A 27,231-nucleotide genomic window follows, 5' to 3' on the forward strand; every position below is an offset into this window, starting at 1 on the left:
GCTACTGAAGGAGTCAGTTCAATCGCCGAAAATGAAGATGCCCTCCTTAGACATTTATTCCAAGATTATCAGAAATGGGTTCGCCCTGTATTAAATTCTAACGACACCATAAAAGTGTATTTTGGATTGAAAATCTCTCAGCTCGTAGACGTGGTGAGTAATCATGAGCCTTGAGTTAAGAACAACAAGCATTCCTTATAACTTGTTTGTGACCCTAAGATATATATTTCTTTCCCTGTGTCTGACATTTCAACTTTAAAAATTATTTATGGTAGCCAGGCGTGGTGGTGCCTGCTTGGAATCCCAGCATTCAGGAGGCTGAGACCGGAGGATCGCGGTTCGCAGACAGCCTCAGCTACTTAGTGAGGCCCTCTGTAACTTAGTGAGACCTTGGTTCAAAATGAGGAATAAAAAATAGGACAGGGGGTGTAGCTCAGAGGTTGAATGCCCCTGGGTTCCATCCCAGACCCGCAAAATAATAATAATAATAATAATAATAATAATTATTATTATTATTATTATTATTATTATTTATGGTGAGCTGAGCGTGGTGGCACGCGCTTGTAATTCTAGCACTTGGGAGGCTGAGACAGGAGGATCGCACAGGTTCGAAGCCAGCCTCAGCTGCTCAGTGAGGCTCTCAGCAACTAGTGAGACCCTGTTCGAAACAGAATATAAAATAAGTCTGGGAGTATAGCCCAGAGGTAGAAAAGCCCCTGAGTTCCACCCCCAGTACCACCAAAAACAAACAAGCAAACAAACAAACAAACAAACAAATAAATAAATAAATAAAATAAAAATAAAAAGGACTGGGGGTTTAGCTCAGAGGCAGGATGCCCCTGGGTTCAATCCCCAGTACCGAAAAGAAAAGAAGAGAAAATCTGCCCCAAGAAGCCAGTGACATGACATGAGCTAAGAATGGGAAATTGAGGTGGATTAACCTTCACGGTGACCCTGACCGAGGGCGGGTGGGCCTGCTGGGAGCAGTGAGGGGGTCCTTGGGAAGCTAGGATGAGGACTTGCCCAGGGCTGATTCGGAGCGGTCCTGACCACTCTAAGCCCAGCCAGCCAGGAGACCGGACAGTGCTGACAGCTGGGCCGCCCCTGCACTCCCTGGGAGACCCCCTTCCCCGCCTCTTCCAGTCCAACTCTTTTTTTTTTTTTCTTTTCTTATTTTCCTGTGGGTTTGTGCTTCTGCTGTGAGTATGTTCTTGGGGAAATGAGAGAATTTCAACTCCCCCCGTGCAGCCAGCCGTCCTGCTGTGGCCCCCAGGGGCCCCTCTAGAAAATTATGTAAAGCTTGTCTTCAGCCTAGCTAGTATTTCCTTCTCCTTTGCATCCTTAAAGTGCCTCCTGGGTCATGCAATTTTACATAAATGTTGCCACAACGAACAGCTAATTGTTTTAATAGTTATTTTCGCTGTAAGCAAAACATGCATAATATGTCAGGACCACTGCAGAGTTCTTGAGTCGGGACTCTTTTGACTTCTGAACACCGCACAGTAAGACTCGGAGAGTTCTTGCTAATGAAAAGCCAAAATAAATAAATAAATAAAAAACCAGCTTCCTTCCATTTTAATCCACAATATCTTTTTTTATCGTCTTTTTCTTAGGATGAAAAGAATCAACTGATGACAACAAATGTGTGGCTCAAACAGGTAAGTACCAGACCAAGGAGCGAGTGTGCCCGCCCGAAATGCTCCTCTGCGCACAGAGCCTTTCACCTGAAAAAAGATTATGCAAACCGGGCGTGGTGGTGCGCGCTTGTAATCCCCGCGCTTGGGAGGCTGAGACAGGAGGATCGCGCAGGCTCGAAGCCAGCCTCAGCTACTTAGTGAGGCTCTCAGCAACTCAGTGAGACCCTGTTTCCAAATAAAATAGAAAATTGGTCTGGGAGTGTAGCCCGGAGGTAGAAAGCCTCTGGGTTCCACCTCCAGGACCACAAAAAAAAAAAAAAAAATAAAGAAAAAAAGAAAAAAAAAGTATATCGAAGGGGGACGCTTGACACACACCACAGTACTTGGGAGACTGAGACTGGAGGTTCACAGATCTGAGGCCAGCCTCAGCAACTTAATGAGACCCTTAGCAACTTAGTGAGACCCGGCCTCAAAATAAAGGCTGGGAATGTAGCTCAGTGGTAGAATACCCCTGGATTCAATCCCCATTCGCCCCCCCCCCAAAAAAAAAGAATATGGAGTTCCTCAGGGAGAGAGATCTGGGAAGAGCTGGAAAGGGGCTGTTCTGTTTTACTCTATTTGGGCAGCACTAGAGAGGATCCCAGGAAGCTCCTGCTGACAAGGCTCCTGCAGGACCCTCGGTGGGGACTGGGCTGGGGGAGGGTGACTCTGACTGGGAAGCCTGGACGTGGCTCCCTGGGTTCCATGGAGAAAAAGAAGAGGGGACTCCAAGACACAACATCCCGCATCCACAAGTTACAGCAACTGGATGCCAACCTCGGTATCCAGCCGCCCAGTCTCCTGTGGGCCCGCATGGCAAAAGTGGGCCCACCGATCCCCGGAAAGAGCTGACCCCAGACACGGGGACGGCGGGAGGCCGCCCAGCAGGGACTTCCAAGCAAAGTGAAGCCCCAAATACTGAACACAGGTTTTCCCAACAAAACTAATATGCATTTTGAGCACTTTCCAGCTCTCCTTTTCCTTCTTCTTGTACTGGGGATTGAAGCCAGGGGCTCTACCCCCAGAACGAGCTCTTGCTAAGTTGCTGAGGCTGACCTTCAATTATTGAGAATTATTATACTCTTTACTGCTTTCTCTTCCTCTGATTCTTTAATTGACGGTGTGTTCGCAATCCTCCTGCCTCCGCCTCCCGCGTGTCACCTGGTATCCCAAATCAGAATTCTGTTCAGAGAAATTTGTTTTGGAGTTGTCAGTAAGTACTGGACTTTCAAAACCCAATTTTGCATATGCTATAAGAAAGGAGAAAATATTGGCATTTGTTTGATAGTAGACTAAAGTTTGGTTTAATTGCATAGTTTTGGGCTTCGTTTCTTAACAATTATTTGCTGTTTATAGAATGTAATGTTCCATAATCTGCCCATAGACTTAAAATACTCCTCATGGGGATATATGAATATCTCACTTAATTCTAACATACATATACAATGCTTTTCATTTGTTCATATTGACATAGTTATCTATTCCAAACATTGGTTCTTTCTGCTTCTGGCTTATAATGAACAACAGATAAAAGAAGCTGGGGAGAGTCCCTAAGCACCACCAAAATTTTCCCACCTGAAGACTTTAATCAGAGTTAGAGAATTATTATGCTTTTAGCCAGGAGTGATGGTACACACCTGTAAGCCAATACTTGGGAAGCTGAGACAGGATTGTACGTTCAAGACCAGCCTCAGCAACTTAGTGAGACTCAGTAATTTAGTGAGACCTTGTTTCAAAATAAAATATCTGGGAGTGTAAATCAGAGGTAGAAGGGCCCTCCAAGCCGGGCGTGGTGGCGCACGCTTGTAATCCCCACACTTGGGAGGCTGAGACAGGAGGATAGCGCAGGTTCGAAGCCAGCCTCAGCTGCTTAGTGAGGCTCTCAGCTACTTAGTGAGACCCTGTTTCCAAATAAAATATAAAATGGGTCTGGGAGTATAGCCCGGAAGTACAAAGCCTCTGGGTTCCACCCCCAGTACCACACACACACAAAAAAAAGAAGGGCCCTCCAACCCTGAGCAGCAAAAAACAAAGGATGAGGAGGAGGAGGAGGAGGAAGAGGAGGAGGAGAATCATACTTTTAACTTGAACCACATCCTCAACAGCATGGCTTTCCAGAGCACTCACCCTGCGCAAGCCTACTGTGAAGTCTTTTCAATCCCAGAGTGCTGCCATCTCGATAAAGACCCACAGACTCCCTCTGCCTCTTCCCTCTTTTCTCACCTTGTGGACTGATTCTCTAATTCACAGCTGCAGAGAGTGTGATGTGACTCACTTGGAAGGAACCATGTTCCACAGTAGCATGCACAACTGACGGACTGGGATTTTTGTTGTTGTTGTTGTTTGTTTCTGTCTGTTTCCTTGTTTTGTACTTAATTGTTTCCATCAGCTTTCCCACCACAGTGACCAAAATACACGACGAGAGCGACTTAGAGGAGGGAAGGCCACAGGAGGCTCGGGGTGTCGGAGGTCGCGTCCATGGGGTCAGTTCTGAGGCATAGCTGGCAGCGACGGCGACAGGGACCCCGACCTTCTCACATGGAGGAGGGAGACACAGTCCCCAAGGCCTCACCCTCATTGACCCACCTCCTCCATCCACACCCTACCAGCCCTTCAAATGATTAGGGATTTATCCACTGATGAGACTAGAACCTTCATGATTCAGTTATTTCTCCTTTGAACATTTTTGCACTGCCAATACATGAGCCCTTCCAGGGCACATTCTATGTCCACTAGTTTTTTTTCCACATTCTATATCCACTAGTTATATCCACATTCTGTACCCACTAGTTATATCCACATTGTGTATCCACTAGAACCATCCCATTCTACTCCTGTCTGGTCTTCTGTTTTTGCTGTTGTTTTCTGGTAGATTTAGACATTCTTTTCTATTCTTTCAGTCAAACACCTTTATAAAGCACAAATCCAGTGACATACAGAGAAAGTCTACATGGAGCTATTTTTATTTTATTGACTTTTGTTTTGCAGACTCTTGTTTTCCGTCATTGTACTTCCAGAGAGTAATCAAACACCTCTAAACTATAAATATGCTATTACCACTGACTCCATGAGAAAGGACTTAGTGCCCTATCCCCTCCCTGCCCACAATATATAATCATTCATCATTGTTCAAGGTTAGGAGGACTGCCTGCCCTCTAAGCACCTGAAAGGAAATGAAAACAACCTGACACTGTGGTGCGTACCTGTAATCCTGGTACTTGGTTAGCTGAGATGGGAGGATCGCAGATTCAAGGCCAGCCTCGGCAACTTAGTGAGGCCCTCTGCAACTTAGCAAGACCCTGTTTCAATATAAAATGGGGCTGAGGGTATAGATTGGAGGTAGAATGTTCCTGGGTTTGATCCCTAGTACCACACAAACACAAAAAAAGGAAATAAAGAAACCACCCTCTTTTCTAATGACACAGGGAGGACCATTTGCCTGGATGTTGTCACTATGACGAAGAACAGAAACGAGCTCCCTGAGCACCTACTGTGTGCTGGGGATCGCGCCAGGCCCTGAGCAAGGCAGGGTTGAGCATGAACACCAATAGGTGGCCAGGCTTCTTCTCCTGTCCAGAAAGCTGCCAGGATGTCTGGCCAGGCCAGCACCCTACCTAGCGGCATTGCTCCAGCAGCTGGGCTTGGCTCAGATCAGTCCAAAGCTCAGTAACCACGAGGCTAGCTTCTGTGTTGCCGCTGGAGCCGGCCTTGGAGCTTCTAGGAGCCAGAGCACACCTGCCACGGACTTAAAGGCCCAGGCCACCTCCACCAATGCCCAGCTTCCTCGCCCTGCAACAGCTCTTGTAAGTCCATGAAGTTCTCTCAGACCTTTACTAGGAATCTCGATTTCTTTCCTTCACTCTTTTTTTTTTTTGGTACTGGGAGTTGAACCCAGAGGCTTTCTACCTCTGAGCTACACTCTCAGACCTATTTTTATACTTTATTTGGAAACAGGGTCTCACTAAGTTGCTGAGAGCCTCACTAAGTATCTGACGCTGGCTTCGAACCTGTACTATCCTCCTGTCTCAGCCTCCCAAGCGCTGGGATTACAAACGTGCACCACCACGCCCGGCTACAGCCTCACTCTGACCTTAGCAAAGGAGGTCAGTAAAGATGTCATATTCGAGTGGATAAGAGGTAAGTCAGGGCTAAACAGCCTACTATATAAACCTGGGCAAGTCATTTCACCCCCAGACCCTCAGTCTCTTCATCAGTAAAACAGAGGCGCTGCCAAGCTCACGCGTCATTCAGAGGTTAAAGGAGACAGGTGATGTGTGTGAGCATGTCTAGTTTAATGCCTATCCCTTCCTGTGTCTCTTTGGAAGGCCTTTTCATCCTTAACGACAAATCACACATTTCTTGGCTTTAACAATTTAAACCTAATGGGAATATGAGACATATAATATGTCATGCGGCTGTCTTCAGGGGTAAAGGAACCAGCACTGATTTGGGTTTGGGAATTACATTATTGGCCAGGCATGGTGGGACATGCCTATAATCCAAGTATTTGGGAGACTGAGACAGGAGGATCGCAGGTTCACAGCCAGCCTCAGCTACTTAGTGAGGCCCTCTGCAACTTAGTGAGATCCTGTTTCAAAATAAAGAATAAAATAGGTCTGGGGGTGTAGCTCAGAGGTAGTATGCCCATGGGTTCAATCTCCAGTACAACCCCAAAAAATTACATTATTGGCTAATATAACTAAAGATCTCAGGGATGTCCCAGAGGCTTCAAATCAAGAAAGTAGCCAGGAAGCCAGGCTGTGCGTATAATCCCAGGAGGCTGAGACAGGATGATCACAGGTTGGAGGCCAGCCTCCAACTTTAGTGAAACCCTCAGCAACTTAGACCTGGTTCCAAAATAAAAAGAGCTGGGGATATATAACCTGGACATAGAATGTCCTTGGGGGTCAATCTCTAGTGCCTCTCCTCCAATTTTTTTCTTTCTTCAATAATAAATGAATCAGGCACTATGGTACATGCCTATAATCCCTGTACTTGGGAAGCTGAGTCAAGAGGATTGCAGGTTCAAGGCCAGCCTCAACAACTTAGCAAGAATTTTACCCACTTAGTGAAACTCTGATTCAAAATAATAAAATATGGCCAGGTGTGGTGGCGCACGCTTATAATCCCAGCATTCAGGAGGCTGAGACTGGAGGACCGTGGTTTGCGGACAGCCTCAACTATCTAGTGAGGCCCTCTACAACTTAGTGAGACCCTGTCTCAAAATAAAGAATAAACGAAATAGGGCAAGGGGTGTAGCTTGGAGGTTTGAATGCCCCGGGGTTCCATCCCCAGACCTGCAAAAAAATAAAAAATAAATAAATAAATAAAAATCTGGGAGTATAGCTGGGAGATAGAATGTCCCTGGCTTCAATTCCCAGTACCAAAATAATAATAATGATAAATGAATTTATTGAACTTTTTATCTTTATGAACTTTTAATTTTTTACCTTTAAAATACTTAGCTTAAAACACAAACACATCATACAGTACCTCTCCCACACAAAAAGCCTAGACTTGAGATATTTTTTGTTCCTTTGTGTAGACTAGCTGTAATATTTGGCTCTGCTAGACCCTGGCTCTCCTGTTGGGTGATATCGATGATCCTGACCTATGTGAGTCTAGGCTAACTTGGGTGTTTGTGTTTTGCTACGTTCCTGAGGCTGGCCTTGAACCTGTGATCCTCTTTTCTCAACCTCTCAAGTTTTGGGATCATAGGTGTGCGCTGCCACACCTGGCTCGCTTCTTATTGTCTTCTGGTTTGAGTATTAAAGAAAAAGTAATTTGAGGAATTTATTTACAGTAAAAATATCTTATGATTTCAACTTAAATGAAATTTGGTTCTAGACTGTAATAAATAGCTAGAGCCCCATGAGTTTAGGTGATATTAAGAAAAAAACAATTTAAAGGGAACACAAATTTGATATGGTTTTGAAATTGCACTCTTGCAAATTAAGAGCCTCAGTTTAGCTGAGTATGTTGGTGCACACCTATAATCCCAGTACTTGGGAGGCTGAGATAGAGGGATTTCAGGTTCGAAGCCAGCCTTAGCAACTCAATGACATTCTGCTTCAAAATAAAAATAAAATTGACCTGGGGGTGTAATTCAGAGGTAGAATCCCCCTGGGTTCACTCCCCAGTACCTCCCCCGGAAGAAAATCCTAAACTTGAAATATGTTTTGTTTCTTTGTATAGATTAACTTTGATATTTGGCTCTGAGAGATCCTGGCTTTCTGCTTCCTGTAAAAGCACAGCTCTCAAACAAAGAATGTCTGCAGCTCAGAGCTGATGCTTGTGAAGGGCTTTGAGAATTGGAGCCAGAACATGCTACACAAACATGGGGTATTATTTCTAATCTCTTAGTACAAGAAAAGAGAGACAGGAGGTTAATCTCCAGCTGTGGCCAGGGCTTCTGAAAAGACAGTAATTGACTAGAAAAATCCCTCCGCTCCTAGAGCACAAAACAGAGGATTTGGGCTTTGCATCTTCAGCCGGCTGCTGAGGCACCACCTGAGATACCTGGCAGTGCATACGTTCTCCAGCCACAGCTGTCCTGGGCATAGAGCCACCCAGCATCAACAGAGCTCACAAGTGGGAGACATAGGGTTGTCCTCTGCTTGGGCATCTCAGGCAGGACAGACTTGAACTCCCCAGCGCTGGTGATGGAAGGGCACCATGCTTGTGAGAGCTGGCTCTCACCAGGGAGCCACTTGTCCCCATTGTCCAGCTAGCAAAGGACAACCCAGGTGTGCAACTCAGGGGTTTTCGTTCTAATTCAGTGTGCCTACTCTTTGAGGTACACCAAAAATGAGTGGCGTTGGCCAAAAGCCAGCCTTCCCCTTTTTCTATATTGGTTAGAAATGCAGCCTTTGTTCTGCTGGAGATCTCTTCAAGGATTCAAGTGCAACATTCATTCATTCATTCACTCCTTTGCCTCTGTCCATGCTGTTTCACCAGTAGCCAACTTTCTGTGGACCCCACACCACTGCCTGCTGCTTTGACTCCTCACTCTTCTTGCCTGTCATGGTTTAGGTATAGAATGGCCCTGAAGAGCTCATGCATGTATGCGCAGAGTTGATATAGTTAATTCAGGAGGGTTGTAATCTTGTCAGTGGATGTATCCATTGTAATTAATTTACAGGACAGGTAGGGTGTCTTTGGAGGTTGGGTCCTGGGGATGTGGCCTTGGGATCTGTGCTTATTTATTTGAGTCCTCATACTGGCTCTCTCGCTTCTGGTCTCTATTGTAAGATCAGAGACCTTATCACATCCATTCATCCTCTCTCACTCTCTCGCTCTCTCTCTCCTCTGCCAACATAACTGACCTGACATAAACTGAACCCTGAAATCTCTAGCATTGGGAGCAAATAAACCTTCCCTAGGTTGTGGCTGGTTGTTTTGGATTACAGCAGTGAGCATGCTGACTGAAACAGTGTCTCGGCTTCAAATGTCATCTCTCCTCAGTGCTTGGGCAGTTGAGGCAGGAGGATCACAGGTTCAAGGCCAGCCTCAGGAACTTAGTGAGCTCCTGTTTAAAAGAAATTAGGCTGAGGGTATGGCTGGGTGGCAGAACTCCCCTGGATTCAATCCCCAGTACAAAAAAAAGAAAAGAAAAGAAAGAAAAAAGGAAGGAAGGAAGGAAGGAAGGAAGTTAGTTTTCCCATTGCCTCCAGGGTCCAGTTCTGTGTCCCGTCATAGGCTAGGAGTACCTGGCAGCAGGGACCAGCACTGTTCCCAGTTTTGTGAACCTCTGCATATTTGTTGAATGGAATGACTTCCTCAAAAACCTTCAGCCTCCTGTGTTATCTCTGGCCACAGCTGTTTACCCAGCTGTTGGAGGTCAGGTAAGAAAGATGAATATTCCTGGCTTAGAAATCCCTCCCCTGGGGCCTGCCCTAGTTCCCTTAGAACAACTTGCAAATCTGCGAATCATGTCTGTTTGCTGCAATTTGCAGCCAGGCAGAAACCCCTGACTTTAGTTACTCTCCCTCCTCCCTTGTAGGAGAGACCAGGGCATAGATGAAGCTCTGCCATTGTGTCTGTAGAAGGAAGAAACCTGGATCCAAGGAGCAGGCAATTCATTGTCCTGCAATCTTTAGGCTCCACATGGAGCTCTGTAGGTTGGATTCATTAGCTGTGCTCAGTATCCTTATTTTGGTTTATTTTTGTGGTACTGAGGGTAGAACCCAGGGGCATTCTATCTCTGAACCACATCCCTAGCCCAATTTTATTCTTTACTTTGAAATAGGGCTTCACTAAGTTGTGGAGGGCCTCACAAGTTGCTGAGCTGGCCTCAAACCTGCGGTGTTCCTGTCTCAGCCTCCCAAGTACTGGGATTGTACCACAACTTGCTAATTCCTCTAGTTGTTTTTTGTTTTTGTTTTTGTTTTGTTTTGTTTTGTTTTGGTGGCACTGGGGTTCCTGGAAACGCTTCTACCTCCAGGCTACACTCCCAGACACCTATGTTTATATATATATTTGGAAACAGGGTCTCTTAAGCAGGCTTCAAACCTGCACGATCCTCCTGTCTCTACCTCCCGAGCGCGGGGATTACAAGTGTGTGCCACCACACCCAGCTAATTCCTCTAGTTTTTAACACATATTTTACCATTAAGGTCAAACAGTTTTTATGTTTTATTGTTTTTCCTGCTTTCTTTCTTTCGCAGAGGAGAGGTGGAGTCTACTGCAGTTTTAGCCTGAGTATACAGTTAATAGGCTTTATTGCCATCAGCATCAGAAATGCCCACATGAGCTAAACCTCAAGACGCTTGGAAAAAAAACAATTTAAGATTATGAAGAATTCTAGGCACGGGTTTTTATACAGCAGTTAACATGGGGAAAGGTAAAAAGATGCAGGATTTGGCTTCAGACAGACCTTGGCTAGAATACCATCGAGGACTCTGGGCAGCACGGCTCTGGGCCTCTGCACTCCAGCAGGCATAGATGGCGCCTCTGCACCCACCCCGGGCAGCAGTGGGCCTCTCCTGGCCTGGAACCCTGATCCTCTTACTAGCCAGCTACATGGCCTCTGAGCCAAGGTTGCCTTATCTGAGATTAATATGGAATTCATAAGTCATTGAGAAAATTAGCATTAGTAAAAAGAAAGGACTCAAGTGGATGCTACACATCAGAACATCACCATCATCAATAAAGGCAACTTTTAAGCCAAGTAAAGCGGCACACACCTGTACTTGGGAGGCTGACAGGAGGATCACAGATTTGAGGCCAGTCCCAGCCAACTAGTGAGACCCTGTTTCAAAACAAAAAGTAAAAAGAGGTAGGGGTGCAACTCAGGAGTAGAATGCACCTGAGTTCAATCCTCAGTTAAAAAAAAAAAAAGAGAGAGAGAAGGAAAAATATCAATCAATTTAACCATTATCTTAGCAGACTAAAGAAGAAAAACCATATGATCAAGAAGAAAAGCCATATTTAAAAACTAAAAAACAAAAAAATGCAGTAAATGCTGAGCTTTTGACAAAATTCTGCATCTGGTCATGTTTTTTATTTAATCTCAAAGAACTAGGAATAGAAAGAATCTTCCTTAATCTAACAAAGGATATGTATAAAAAACAAACATCTAACGTATTAATAGTGAGCAGCTATATGTGCTCCCCCAAAGATCAGGAGCAAGGGAAGATGTCCGCACTCACAGTTCCTGCCTAACACCACGCTGGAGAGCTCGGCCAGTGCATTAGGGCAAGGAAAAACAATTGGCAACATTCAGACTGGGAAGGAAGAATTAAAATTCTCTAACCGGCATCATCGTCCGTGTAGAAAACATACAAAAAATGTTCCTAAACAAAATGGGCCAAGCAAGGCGACGCGCACAAGCTGAGTATGAGATCAGTGTACATTTGCACAGCAGCAGTGAACAACTAAAATTGTTTTTAGATTTAAGTACCATTGCCGGGCGTGGTGGCCACGCTTGTAATCCCCGCGCTTGGGAGGTGGAGACAGGAGGATCGCGCAGGTCCCTGGTCCCTCCCTCCCTTCCTCCTGCCATGAGCTGAGCAGCTCCCCTCCGCCACACCTTGTTGCCAGGATGTTTCTGCCTTGGGGCCAGCTCACCATGGCCTCAACCTCTGAAACCATGAACCCCAAATACATTCTTCCCCCTCTGAGTTGTTCTTATCAGGCATCTTGATTACAGCCCAAATGAAAAAGCTGACTAATACAATAACCAAAACAATTTTGAAAAAGAAGAACCCAGTTGGAGAACTCACACTCTCTGATTTCAAAACTTGCAGTCAAGCTATGTGGTAATTAAGACAGTGTGATCTTGTGGGGAGAGGTAGACATGTACAACCAATAAAACAGACTGAGCCCCAAATGCCCCCACATGGTGAATTTTCTTCTGGCAAATGTACAAAGGCCAATTCAGTGGAAACTGTTTTAGTCTTTTCCATAAAAGTACAATTGAACCATATGCAAAACAAAATGAAAAACCTATACTCCATCTTAATAAAAAAATTAGCAGAAAGTGGATCTTAGACCTAAAACAAAACTTTAAAGCTACAAAATTTCTAGAAGACAAGATAAATCCTTGCAATCTTGGTTTAAGAAAAGCTTTCTTACACGTGATACAATCCATTAAAAACATTAATAAGATGAAATTTTATTTATTTATTTATTTTGGTACTGGGGATTGATATCAGAGGCATTATACCTAAGAGATATGCTCTCATCTCTTTTCATTTTTTTTTTAAATTTTAAAACAGGGGGTCACCAAGTGGGTGTGGGTCTTACCAAGCTGCCAAAGCTGGCCTGAAACCTACAATCCTCCTGTCTCAGCCTCCCAAGCACTGGTATTACATATATGTGCCACCATATCTGGTGTAAAAATGAAGTTTTAGAATATCTGTCTTGTGAGAGACATTATTAAAAAACCAAAGAGAAGGTAAATCTTAAGAAAACATCGATAGCCGGGCATGATGGTGCAGGCTTATAATCCCAGTACTTGGGAGGCTGAGACAGGAGGATCACAGGTTCTCGGCCAGCCACAGCTACTTAGTGAGACCCTCTGCAATTTAGTGAGATCCTGTTTCTAAATAAAGAATACATAAAATAGGGCTGAGGGTGTAGCTCTGAGGTAGAATGTCCTTGGGTTCCATCCCAGTACCGCAAAAAAAAAAAAAAAAGAAAAGAAAAGAAAACATTTATAAATAAAATATTTGGCAAAGAGCTTTTATCCACAATGCATAAAGTCAGTTTAAGAAAACAAACAACCCTGCAAGGTGTGGTGGTGCACACTTGTAATCCCTGCACTTGGGAGGTGAAGACAGGAGGATCGCACAAGTTTGAAGCCAGCCATGCTGGCTTAAGAGACCCTGTTTCCAAATAAAAATATTAAAAAAAATAGGTCTGGGAGTGTAGCCCAGAGGTAGAAGGGCTTCCAGGAACCCCAGTACCACCAAAGAAGAAGAAGAAGAAGAAGGAGAAGGAGAAGGAGAAGGAGAAGGAGAAGGAGAAGGAGAAGGAGAAGGAGAAGGAGAAGGAGAAGAGAAAAAGAAAGAAAGAAAGAAAGAAAGAAAGAAAGAAAGAAAGAAAGAAAGAAAGAAAGAAGAAATAAAAGAAAAAACAAACAACCCAACTAAAAAACACAAAAAGACTTAACAGCACTTCGCCAGATAAGATATGTAGACGGGAAATGAGCACATGAGCAGGTGCACCAGTAGTCATTAGGAAAATATGTCATGAACCATGATAAGGTACCATGTCACCTCTATTCTAATATAGTTGAAGTAAAAAATGTGATAACACCAAGTACTGGAGAAGATGAAAAGAACTGGAACTCTCCTGTGTGGCTGGTGGGAATGGAAAATGACAGCCATTCTAGAAAACCGGCTGTTTTGTGTAAAGTTAAGTATATACTTGCTCCATGACCCAGCCATCCCACCCTGTTTACCCAAGAGAAATGAAAAGTTATTTCACCCAAAACCTGAAGTATTTACAATGGCCTTATATGTAACTATTGAAACCTCGAAAGAATTCAGATATCCTAACAGGTGAATGAATAAACTGCAGTACATTTATACATGAACTCACTCCTGACAGGATAACACAGAAGAATCCAAATGCACTGCTAAGAAAAGAAGTCAGGACCAACAGGCCGTGCACTGGACGATCTCACTGACAGGGCATCCCGGGAAAGGCAAAACGAAGGGAACAAGAAGTCAGGGTGGAGATGTAGCTGATTGCAAAGGAACAGCACCAGAGGAAGTTTGGGGTGAAAACCTGTTTTGTCATCTTAGTTGTGGTAGTTATTATACAACTATTTGCATATAGAACTGTACACAAAAAGAGTGAATTTTATTATAAGGAAAAATTTTAAAAGTAGCCGGGCGTGGTGGCGCATGCCTGTAATCCCAGCGCTTGGGAGGCTGAGACAGGAGGTTCGCACAGGTTCGAAGCCAGCCTCAGCTACTTAGTGAGGCTCTCAGCAACTTAGTGAGACCCTGTTTCCAAATAAAGTATAAAATAAGTCTGGGAGTATAGCCTGGAGGTAGAAAGCCTCTGGGTTCCACCCCCAGTACCACACACACACACACACAAAAGTACGTAAAATGGCTAAGCATGGTGGTGCACACCTGTAATCCCAGTACTTTGGAGGGTGAATCAGGAGGATCACAGGTTTGAGGCCAGCCTCAGCAAAGTAGGGAGGCTCTCAGCAATTTAGTGAGACCCTGTTTTAAGGTAAAAAAATAAAAAGGCTGGAAGTGTAGCTCAAGGTGGAAAGTCCCTGGGTTCAATCCCCAGAACTACTACTCCTCATAATAATAAATAAATAAAATGGAAGTGAAATGAAAAACGCTGCTATGAGTTTTCCCCAACATTTCCAAGACTCAGACTTACCATGATAGCAAGGAAATAAATTATTCATTATATTTACTCTTTAAGATGGAAAGAGGAGAGCCGGGTGTGGTGGCGTGCGCTTGTAATCCCAGTACTTGAGAGGCTGAGACAGGAGGACCGCACAGGTTCAAAGCCAGCCTCAGCTACTTAGTGAGGATCTCGGCAACTTAGCGAGACCCTGTTTCCAAATAAATTATAAAATAGGTTTAGGGGTTTAACCTGAAGGTAGAAAGCCTCTGAGTTACATCCCCAGCACCACACACACACACACACACACACACACACACACACACACAAGGGAAGAGGAGGAAGTAAAGAGAAGCCTGTAAGCACCAGGTAAACTTGGTAAATTATTTACTTATTTTGCAGAACCCAGAGGCATTCTACCTCTGAGGTACACTCCAGCCCTATTTTTGAAACAGGGTCTCACTGAGTTGCAGAGGGCCTCACTAAGTAGCTGAGGCTGGCTGCGAACCTGCGATCCTCCTGTCTCAGCCTTCCAAAAACTGGGATTACAAGTGTGCACCACCATCCCCAGATGTAAGTACTTTATTACTTTGACTCTTAAATTGTCACTCTTCATAAGCACAATTGTCCATAGTCAAGTAATTTTTTATGTTTTAGATTCTAGGTTTCTAAAGGCCCATATCTGATTGATTGATTGACTGATTGATTGATTGTAACTGGGTTTTGAGCCTAGTGGTGTTCTACCTTTCAAGCCACACCACCAGACCTTTATATTTATTTTATTTTACTTTTTAGTGATACTGAAGACTGAACTCAGGGCATTCTACATCTAAGCCATCCCCTCTATTTTATTTTTATTAACAGGGTCTAAGTTGCTGAGACTGGTTGTGAACCTGTGATCCTCCTGTCTCAGCCTCCCAATTACTGGGCTTGCAGCTGTGCACCACCATGTCCAGATAAGGCTCAGATTTTTTAAATTTTGTTTTTTAATGATCATCTCATAAATATTGTCTATGATAGACAAAGTCGTGTTTAGGCTGGACAGTTCCACCATTTTTCAGGCATCATACGTATTTCAACATTTACCACCTAGTGGGGTCAGCCTTACAGGTTGACTCTTGGCTTTGTAATGATGAAGTTGGCCTGGGGTCTCCGGGAAGCACTGCACTGGATGTGAACTTTTACCCTCGCAAGTGTCATTAACGTGGTTCCTCAGCTATCATGAGGGACAATGGGATGGGAGCATTTAATTTCAGATCAGATTTCATAAGATTTTGGTCCCAAAATTTTTATTTATTTATTTTTTTTTATTGGTGCACTGTATTCATACATCATAGTAGGATACATACTTTTGTAGACATACATGCACACAATGCCCAGTCAGCCCCCACCCAATCCCCACCCCATTCTCTCCCTATCCCTCCCTCCCATGCTTGGCTTAGTAGTTGACATCTAGTATTATGGCAATTTATCTAAAATTAAAAATGATAATCTCACATAACAGTTTCATTTGTCTGATACCAAGCTTTTGATGACTTAAAGATAACATTTCAATATTTCTTTTTGCTTTCTTTCTTACCAGAGAATATTTTTTTCTATTTTTTAGGTGAAACTATCATATATTTATATATTTATTTTTCAGAAAAAAATCTATCCTAATATGGAATATGGAGTCTAGGTACCCAAAACGATCTTGAAAAAGAACAAAGCTAGAAGATATATATTTTCTGATTTCAAACCATATAAAGCTACAATAATTAAAACAGTGTAGTACTATTCTAAAGGCAGATATATAAACCATTGGAGTTAAATACAAGCCTAGAGCTAAATTCTTCCCTATATTGTCAAGTTATTTTTGACAAGGTTTCCACGAACATTTGGTGGTGGAAATGATAATCTTTTAACTAAATATTGTTAAAAAATAATAATTACATGGAAAAGAATAAAATTGGACCCTTACCTAATCCCATATACAAGTATTAACTCAAAATAGATAATAGACCTAAATACAAATCTTAAGACTATAAGCTTTTAGGAGAAAATCTGGGTCATAAAACCTCACAACATTGAAATTGGCAGTGATTTCTTGGTTATGATTTCAATGACACAGGCAACAGAGGAGTATACAGACTCCCTAAAAAATAAAACAATAAAAAAATTGTATATACAAAGACAATGTAAACAGAGTTAACAGTTACTAATAGAATGGGATAAAATATTTCCAATTGCTAAATCTGAAGGTATATTAATATTCCAACTAGAAATCCTAAAAATTAACAACTATAAAGGCAAACAATACCATTTAGAGATAGGTAAAAGACTAACATAAATAATGAATCTCCACAGATAACCAATCTTAGTTGTCTGTTGGATGGAAAATCTTGTTTCTCTGGTTCTGGTGTGTGTTACCTATTTCTTCTTTGTAGTTAATCTCTTTGAGTATTTTCTCTAGTGCTGGTTTTGAAGACATAAATTCCTTCAGTTTCTGTTTGTCATGGAAGCTTTTTATTTCTCCATCTAATTTGATAGAAAGTTTTGCTGGGTAGGAAATTTTTGGCTGGAAGTTGTTTTCTTTCAGAGTTTGGAATATGTTACTCCAAGCCCTTCTGGCTCTCATGACTTGGTTTGGGAAGTCTGGAGTGATTCTAATTGGTTTGCCTCTGAATGTCACTTGGCCCTTTGCTTTTGTTGCCTTTAAGATTCTCTGCTTGGCTTCCACATTGGTCATTTTGACAATTATGTGGCGTGGGGATCCTCTTCTCCGATCCTGTCTAAAGGGAGTTCTATAAGTTTCCTGGACCTTTGTATCAACCTCTTGCTCTATGTTTGGAAAATTTTCTGCTATTACTTCTTTGAAGAGATTGTTGATCCCTTTGGTTTCACTTTCTTTTCCCTCCTCTATTCCAATTATTCTTAGGTTAGCTCTCTTAAAATGGGCCCATATTTCTTCAATATCAGATTCCTGCTGTCGGATATTTTTTCCTAGATTAGAAACTATGCGTTCATTTTTGGATTGCTCATCTTCTAAGAGCGAGATTCTGTTCTCCATGTGTTCTAATCGGTTGTTTGTGTTTTGAATTGAGGCCTTTACTTCATTAATTGCATCCTTTATCTCTTTTTGGCTCTCTCTGAGTTCTTTTCGAAGCACCTCTATTATTTCTACAGTTATTTTCCTGATTTGATCTTCTAGAAATCTCTGATTTTCTGTTTTATCGGGTTCTGATGTTGTGGGGTTGTGGGCATTAATTGCTCCAGTATTATTCCTCTTTCCCATGATTTCAGAAGTTTGTGCCTTCTCTGGGTTCTTCCCTTGGGTCACTATGACTTCCCTTAAGGTGTTCTGGATCTCGAGTCAGTAGTATCTCAGACCCCACTACTCCTTTACTGGGTTTTATCACAGAGTCTCCAACCCAGAGAGTCGATAGAGGCTGCTTTAGACTGTGGTGGGTGCCAGGTTGCATGTTCTCCTATGATGTGATATCTCTGCCACCGCCCCTCCCCCACTGGGTCAAGTCCCAGGGAGTACAGTACTGGGATTTCTCCTCTGTGGCCCGCAATTTGACTCACTGTTCTTGAGTACGCAGATGTAGCTGTACTGGCCTCGCTGAATTCGCTGCTGCTGCCGCCGGTGGCAATATGGCGCCGCTGCTACGCCCTCGGCTATGGGGCTGGCGTTTTTCTTCTTGATTTTGATTTCTACTCTGAATCCCTGCAGCGTGTGCTGAGCTCGGCCACTGGGAGCTTTAGATGCTCTCTGCATGGAGAAATCCCGCCTAGCTGTTCCGCAGTGGCTCACCTCGGCTTGCTGTAGCCGTCCCGTGAATTCGCCGGTGCCTCCGGCAGTATGGTGCTGCTGCCACGTCTGCTGCGTCCTTGGGCGCGAGGCCGGTGTATCTCCTCTGTGGCTCTGTTCTCAGTCTGCTTTCTCTCTGGAGCCTGGTGATTTTTTGTTTCACTGGTGATGGTGTTTTCTGGCTATGAAAGGCGCTGATTTTGTGGTAATGGAGATTTGTTGTTAGCGGGGCTCTTAAGCCCCGCTTTTCTCGGTCGCCATCTTCCCGGAAGTCCCAAAATTTTTAAATAAGGTTCACTTCTGCTGTAACTGGTCCTGTGTACATTATCCTCTTGACCTTCGTAATGTAATAATTAACAGTCAGGTTTATTCATCTGGATTCATCAGCCCCTAGTCCATCACCCCTAGAAGACATGCTAAGTGATTTCTTCCTTATAAAGAAAATATATGTAATTATATGGAGGCTAACAACATTGGGGCTGTAATTGTGTGTGTGGTGCTGAGGATGAATTTAGGGACATTCTATCTCGAGGTTATACCCCCAGCCACTATTTATTTATTTATTTATTTAACTTATTTATCTTTGTGGTGCTGGGAATTGAACCCAGGGTCACTCTAACTCTGAGCCACACCCACAACCATATATATATATATATATATATATATATATATATATATATATATATATATAAATTTTTTAAACAGGGTCTTGCTGAGTTGCTGAGGCTGTCCTCAAACCTGTGATCCTCAGGCTCCGAAGTACTGGGGTTACAAGTATAAGTATATAATTAGAAGCTTTCCAAATAAACCCAGATACTACTACTACTACTACTACTACTACAAAAAAAGAATTCTTAGAAAAATTGTTTTCATTGGACAAAAGTTACAATATCATGAATAACAGCAGCAGATACTGAATGTATGTGGTGCTGGGGGCTCCGTGTGTGCTGGATCAGCACTCTCCTCCTCAGGTAGACTCCCGCTCCCTGGATGTCTCATGCTAGTATATAGGGTGGACGTTTGTCCAAGGCTCTTGAGTGATGCTCGAAATTGGAACCATCTAGTACCAAAAGATTAAAATCTCAGCGCTGTGCGTGATGGTGCACACTTATAATCCCAGTATTTGGATCATAGATTTGAAGCCAGCCTCAGCGATTTAGCAAGACCCTGTTTCCAAATTTAAAAAAAATAGGCTGGGAGTGTGGTTTGGAGATAGAAAGCCTCTGGGTTCAATTCCCAGCACTCCCTCCCCACAAAATCTCACTGGGCCAACCCTCCTAGAATAAGCTAAATTAGATCTATTACTGCTTTTCTTTAACTGTTAAAAATGTATCTCTTTTGTTTATTTTATTATTATTATTTTTTTTTTTTTGGTGTGGTACTGGGAATTGGGCCCAGAGGCATTCTACCTCCAAGCTACACCCCCTCCAGACAGATCTTTTACTTCTTATTTGGAAACAGGTTTCTGAAATCTCCACTAAATTGCCACCTCTGGGTAACATCCCGCCCTATTTTTTATTCTTTATTTTGAAACAGGGTCTCACTGAGTTGTAAAGGGCCTCACTAAGTTGTAGCTAAGGCTGTCTGAGAACCATGATCCTCCTGTCTCAGCCTCCCAAATGCTGGAATCACAGGCATGAGCCATCACACCTGGCTACCTGGTTTGTTTTTTAAGAGAAAATGGGCTGAACTGAGCACAGTCGTTCGATCCTGTAGGAGATTGAGAATGAAAGACCAGAAGTTCAAGAACAATGTCAGCAATTTAGCAAGACCCTGTTACAAAATAAAAACTAACTGCCAGGCCTGGTGGCTCACGCTTATAATCCCAGCATTTGGGAGGCTGAGACCAGAGGATCACGGTTCACGGACAGCCTCAGCTACTTAGTGAGGCCCTCTGCAACTCAGTGAGACTTGGTTTGAAAATAAAGAATAAAAAAATAGAGCAAGGGATATAGCTCGGAGGTCAACTGCCCCTGGGTTCCATCCCCAGACCCGCAAAAATAAAATAAAATAAAAATAAAAACTAAAAAGGTCTGGGGGTGTAGCTTGGAGATAGAATGCCCCTGGGTTCCATCCCCAGTACCAGAGGGAGAGAGAGAGGGAGAGAGAGAGACTAAAAGCTGCATCATATGTTAGCCTCATTTGTTGCGGAGCCTCATCACCACGAGACAGACGTGGCAACTGTGGAATTAGCAGGCAGGCCAGGCGCGCAGGCCTGCCCTTGATTGGAGCAGGCTGGCTTGCGAGGCCTTCTGATGGCCCTGCTGGGTCCACACAGGGTTAACAGGTCGACACAGTCAAATTTCCCTTCCTAAGTAAAATGCAGATTGGTAAGTGAAGAGACACCTGAAGGTCTAACACACTGATTTTCAGAATAAATTTACAACATACTCATTTTGTGCAGCAATGGACAGACAACAAACTATGCTGGAATCCTGATGAATACGGTGGAATCCACTCAATCAAGGTTCCGTCGGAATCTCTCTGGCTTCCCGACATAGTTCTCTTTGAAAAGTAAGTAGCGCAGAAGAAAACCACATTCAACAGATTAACAGTAGATATAGAAAAATCGGATTTAGGCAAAATAATTACAAAATATGCAACTTTAACAAAGTAATCATTTCTTCTTTCTTTTCTTTTCTTTTCTTTTTTTTGGAATTGGACATTGAGCCCAGAGGGTTCTGCCACTGTGGTACACCCCAGCCCTTTCATTTATTTATTTATTTATTTATTCATTTATTTATTTATTTATTTTGAAGCAGGGTCTAAGTTACTGTGTGCTGGCCTAAAGCTTATAAGCCTCCCAAGTATGGTGCCCAGCTGTGATTGTTTCCTTTTAAAATGGTGTTTGAGTTGTAGTAGGCAAGTAATACAATACAAATAATACAGTGGGGTGTTGGGGGAGGACTCAAACTACTAAGTGCTCAAATAACCACTAATATGAAACTACTTTTATGGCAGTGCTGATGGGCGTTTTGAAGGCTCACTCATGACCAAGGTCATCGTGAAATCGAATGGGACTGTCATCTGGACGCCTCCTGCCAGCTACAAAAGCTCGTGCACCATGGATGTCACCTTCTTCCCTTTTGACCGGCAGAACTGCTCCATGAAGTTCGGGTCCTGGACCTACGATGGGGCCATGGTTGACCTCATTCTGATAGACGAGAATGTTGACAGAAACGACTTCTTCGACAATGGAGAATGGGAAATTCTAAACGCAAGGGGGATGAAGGGAAACAGAAGGGATGGCTTATATTCCTACCCGTTTATTACCTACTCTTTCGTCCTGAGACGCCTGCCTTTATTTTACACTCTCTTTTTGATCGTCCCCTGCCTGGGGCTATCTTTTCTAACAGTCCTTGTGTTCTATTTACCTTCCGACGAAGGAGAAAAACTTTCACTATCGACATCCGTGTTGGTTTCTCTGACCGTTTTTCTTTTAGTGATTGAAGAAATAATCCCGTCTTCTTCCAAGGTCATCCCTCTCATCGGGGAATACCTGTTGTTCATTATGATATTTGTCACCCTGTCGATTATCGTCACCGTGTTTGTAATCAATGTTCACCACAGATCTTCTTCCACCTACCACCCCATGGCCCCCTGGGTGAAGAAGCTGTTTCTGCAAAAACTTCCTAAATTACTGTGCATGAAGGACCACACGGATCGCTGCTCTTTCCCAGATGGAGACGAGCGGAAGCCAGTGGTGAAAGGGAAAGTCCTGGACAAAAAGAAACAGAAGCAGATGAGCAATGGGGAGAAGGTTCTGGTGGCTTTCCTGGAGAAGGCCGCCGAGTCCGTGCGCTACATCTCCAGGCACGTGAAGAAGGAACACCTCAGCAGCCAGGTGAGGGGCCGGCGGCGGCCACGCTTCACATCTGTCTCAACAAGATGCTGTCGAAGCCTGAAATGGGGCACCGCTTGCTATCGTCTTTTTGGGTGTTCTGCAGGCTTGTCCTTTTACTTATTTATCTGTGCATAATAATGATACAGAATCCTGGGGTTTGTTTGGCATATTCATACATGCCCATGACATAATTTGATCATTTTGATCCCCCAGTTCCTCCACCCCCTTCCCTACTCTGTCATCCCTTTTACCATCACAAGACCCTCTTTTTCACTTTTTTTTTCTCTCTAGCTTCTATATGAGAAAAAAAAGTATGACCCTTGACTTTCTGAGTTTGACTTATTTCACTTAACATATGTGCTCCAGTTTCATTCAATTTCCTGCAAAGAACATAAGCTTCTTCTCTTTGTGGCAGAGTAAAAGTCCATCGTGTGTATTATACAGTTTAGGCTGGTTCCATAACGTGGCTATGTGGATTGCGCTGCTATAAACTCAGGTGTGTGTGTTAGCTATCATCGTTGCGCCCACAAAATTTAAAACAAGCCCCTAACATACAATAGGGATTTTAGTATGAATCTTCCGGAAGAAGTCCACAAAATTATAGTGAGCAAAAGAGACTGTAGACCAAGCACTATTCCTTATAATTACTCAATTCTATTTTAAATAATCACTTACGTCTTTTTGTCTTGTTACGTTTGTCTCTGGTAATTTATCTTTCATTTTCATGGGATGAGAGATATTTTCACACACAATATTTAGAAATAAAAGGCTGGAAAAATTAAAGATTTTAAATTAATATATCTAATTAGATATTTTGTTGAAGAAGAGTACCGCGTTATTTAGCTTACAGATGTTTTTTAAAGGAGTATGAGGCTAGATGTAGTGGCGAGCCTGCAGTACCAGCTACTATGGAGGTTGAGGAAGGAGGATCACGTGAGTACGGGAGTTTGAAACCAGCCTGGGCAACATAGTGAGACCCCAGCTCAGGAAGGAAGGAGGGAAGGAAGGAAGGAAGGAAGGAAGGAAGGAAGGAAGGAGAATTTCCATCTAAAAAGAGTCCTGGGCTCAGGTCCCACACCCAGGCTGTATGACTTTTGAACAGTTATTCAACCTGAGCTTCCATTTTCTGAAAACGACCTTGAAAAACATTAGAATTTAATGGCAAAAGATACAAAATATGCAGTGTGTGCCAACACATATGCTTAAAACAAATTACATCATTACACCAGTGAATAGAGTTTAATGATTTTAGTCTAAAATTGGTGAGAATGGAGACAGGAGGATCACAGGTTCAAGGCCAGCCTCAGCTACTTAGTAAGGCCCTCCACAACTTAGTGAGACCTTGTTTCAAAATAAAGAATAAAAAATAGGCTGTGAGTGTGGTTCAGAGGTAGAATGTCCCTGTGTTCAATTCCCCAGTACCATAATAATAATAATAATAATAATAATAATAATAATAAATAATAGTAATAGTAATAATAATAATAATAATAATATTAATAAATGGCCAGTTGTGGTGGCACATGCTTGTAATCCCAGCATTTGGGAGGCTGAGACAGGAGGACTGCGGTTCATGGACAACCTCAGCTACTTTAATGAGGCCTTTGCAACTCAGTGAGACCCTATTTCAAAATAAAGAATAAAAAAATAGGGCTGGGGGATTTAGCTTAGAGGTAGAATGCCCCTCAGTTCCATCCCCAGTACCACAAAAAATAAAATAAAATAGCATACAAATGGTGAGAATTAGTGCCGAAGTCCTCATCCCATGAATGTGAATGTTTTTGAAATGTTCTTCTACATGTTATCTTGTCCTCACAGGCCTAGACATCCTCTCCCTTAACCATTTGTCCTATGTTTCATCCACTTAAGGTTTTTTTCTGAAAGACTAGAAAAACAACTGCCACCGTAGAACAAGAATTTCTGCCATTAAGTAGAGGTGGGGTGTGTGTGTGTGTGTGTGTGTGTGTGTGTGTGTGAGAGAGAGAGAGAGAGAGAGAGAGAGAGAGAGAGAGAGAGAGAGAGAGAGAGAGAGAGAAGGTTCCTCCAGCCCTATTTAATTTTCTGTTTTGAAATCTGGTATCCCTGAGCTGCTGAAGATCTCCCTAAGTTCCTAGGAAGATCAAACCTAGGATCTTCCTGTCTCAGCTTCCCAAGTACTGATTACAGGTGTGCACCACTGTACCTGGCTTCATGACATCTCCCCGCCCACCCACAGGTTCATTTTACTTCTGAGTTATACCCCCAGACCTTTTTTTTTTTTTTTTTTTGGTGGTACTGGGGGTGGAACCCAGAGGCTTCCTACCTCCAGGCCATACTCCCAGACCTATTTTATATTTTATTTGGAAACAGGGTCTCACTAAGTTGCTGAGAGCCTCACTAAGTAGTTGAGGCTGGCTTCGAACCTGTGCGACCCTCCTGTCTCAGCCTCCCAAGCGCGGTGATTACAAGCGTGCGCCACCACGCCCAGCAACCTTTTTATTTTTTGTTTTGAAACAGGATCTCACTAGGTTGCTGAGAGCCTCACTATGTAGCTGAGGCTGTCCTTGAACCTGTGATCTTCCTGTCTCAGCCTCCCAAGAGCTGGGATACAGGTGTGTGACAACACACTTGACTCTTCTTTATATCTTTTAAAACATGCAAGCCAGGCATGGTGGTATATGCCTGTAATCACAGTACTTAGGAGGCTAAGATAAGAGGATCATAGGATTGAGACCAGTCTCAGCAATTTAGCAAGCCTCTGTTGCAAACTAAAAATAAAATAAGGTGGGTATGGAGTTTGGAGGTAGACTGCCCCTGGGTTCAATCTCAAATGTGGCAAAATAAACCCTAAATATTTAAAGAGTTTTATATTATAAAAATGATATAGCTGGATGTGAGGACAGCCTCAACAAGTAGTGAGGCTTTCGTCAACCTAGTGAGACCTTGTTTCAAACTAAAAATAAAATAGGGCTGGGGGTGTAGCTTGGAGGTAAAATGTCCCTGAGTTCAACCCTTAGAACCACAAAAAAAAAAAAAAAAGAAAAAAAGAAAAAGGGGAAAAAAAAACCTAATGCAATGATTTAAAGAGTTTTTATAATTATAAAAATGATAAAATGATACATGATAAATATAGGGATTTGGAAAATTCAGAACAATGTAAACTAGAGGACTAAAATCATTAACAATCCTACCACTTACCATGGACATTTTTTTTTTTTTTTTTTTTTTTTTTTTTTTTGCGGTACCAGGGATGGAACCCAAGGGCATTGTACCTCTGAGCTACACTCCCAGCCCTATTTTTTAGTCTTATTTTTGAAACAGGGTCTCACTGAGTTGTGAATGGCCTCGCTAAGTAGCCGAGGTTGTCCACAAACCGCCACCCTCTGGTCTCTTCTTCCCCAGTGCTGGATTCTAGCGTGCACCACCACGCCCCGCCTCTACCACGGACTTTTTAACAGTTTCAGCGCATTTTCGTGCGCTCCCGCCCTCCGAGTCAGGTCTTACTTCTGAAGCTCTGTGAGCTGGGAATACAATGGGCTCCGTGCCAGAGCTTCCTGCAGCAGTGAGCAGCAGTGACCGTGCCACTCCCGCCTGGATGGAGGTGGGCCTTCTGTTTTGTTTAATGTTTGTAAAATGCCCACTGGCAGTTGCTCCTTAACTAGCGATGGCTTTACATCCCAGTAAACCCACCGTGAGTTGGAAATACGTATTTCAAACATGCAGAGCTCCCAGCAGCAGGGCCCAGCGGCACGGCACACAGAGGACCAGCTGCTTCCCTCTTGATCTGACCGCAGGACTGGGCAGGAACTGCGGCGGCTGCTGCTGCTTCCCAGCACCCTGGCAAAGGGCTGCCCTGCGGATCCTTCACCCTGGGGAAAGATCCCCTTCTGGGAATTGAACCCAGGCCCTGTGCATGCCAGGCTGCTGCTCTGCCACTGAGCTGCGCCTCAGTCCCCAGATTCAAAGCTTGAAGTACGATTTCCACAAATGGTTTTTGCTTTCAGACCATTCATTCTAAGTTGGAAATTCATTGTTGAACCATCGGACGTTGGGGACTATCTAGAGTAGAAATGGAGCATTTACTTTCCCTTAAAGGATAAGAACCTACCAGGTACGGTGTCACACGCCTGTGATCCTAGTACTTGGGAGGCTGAGACAGGAGGATTATAGGTTCGAGGCCAGGATCAGCAACTTAGTGAGACCCTGCTTCTAAGGAAAACTAGGAAGAAATGGGAGTGTAGCTCAGAGATAGAACAGCCCTGGGTTCAATCCCCAGCAACACACATGGACACACATGTGTGTGTGGTCATTCCTCCTGGGAGTGTCTGTCATTCTAGACCTGCAGCAGCCATACCCACATGTGGAGTGGAAGGAAAGACCTGTGGCATTTGTCCAAATTCTTATCAATGTGTGATTACTGTCATATGTATATCAAGAAGCATTGTAAAAAGATATACTCGTTTCTTATTTGTGTAAAAATCAGTAATATTTACAAATACATAGCTCCATTTGTTCTGTTTTACTTCTTTGCTTTTGGTGTTCCTGTACACTCAGCTTATAAACTGTTTCCTTTGGGCACAATTACCCAAGTGACTGGATACGATCTGGCCTGTGTTACTGGTGATATGTTAGGTGTGTTAGAAACTTAAGTAAGGGCCGGGCATGGTGGTACACACTTGTAATCCCTGCGCTTGGGAGGCTGAGACAGGAGGATCGCACAGGTTCAAAGCCAGCCTCAGCTACTTAGTGAGACCCTGTTTCCAAATAAAAATATAAAAAATAGTTCTGGGAGTATAGCCCGGAGGTAGAAAGCCCCTGGGTTCAACCCCCAGTACCACAAAAAAAAAAAAAAGAAAGAAAGAAAAAAGAAAGAAAAAAGAAACTCAAGTAAGTGCTGTAAACATGAATGTTTATGGCTCTGGGCTCTTGGATGAGTTCCTGACAGTTGCCAGTGTCTTGAGTAAAACTTGTCTTTTCTCTCACAGGTAGTACAAGACTGGAAATTCGTTGCTCAAGTCCTGGACAGAATCTTCCTGTGGCTCTTTCTAATAGCGTCAGTTACAGGCTCAGTTCTGATCTTCACCCCTGCTTTGAAGATGTGGCTACAGAGTTACCATTAG

The 27,231-nt window shown here is 43.3% G+C and overlaps 1 protein-coding gene across 1 annotated transcript; it reads left to right on the forward strand.

Annotated features, from left to right (window-relative positions):
* CHRNB3 (cholinergic receptor nicotinic beta 3 subunit) lies at positions 1-27,231 on the forward strand (the record flags this gene model as incomplete). Its single annotated transcript, XM_080710717.1, has 5 exons — positions 1-153; positions 1,614-1,658; positions 20,693-20,802; positions 21,250-22,132; positions 27,097-27,231. The coding sequence occupies exons 2-5, from the start codon at positions 1,632-1,634 to the stop codon at positions 27,229-27,231; spliced, it is 1,155 nt and encodes a 384-aa protein (XP_080566843.1). The 5' UTR covers positions 1-153; positions 1,614-1,631.

Source organism: Muscardinus avellanarius (genome assembly GCF_963383645.1).
Source record: "Muscardinus avellanarius genome assembly, chromosome: 14".
NCBI classification, from domain to species: Eukaryota; Metazoa; Chordata; class Mammalia; order Rodentia; family Gliridae; genus Muscardinus; species Muscardinus avellanarius.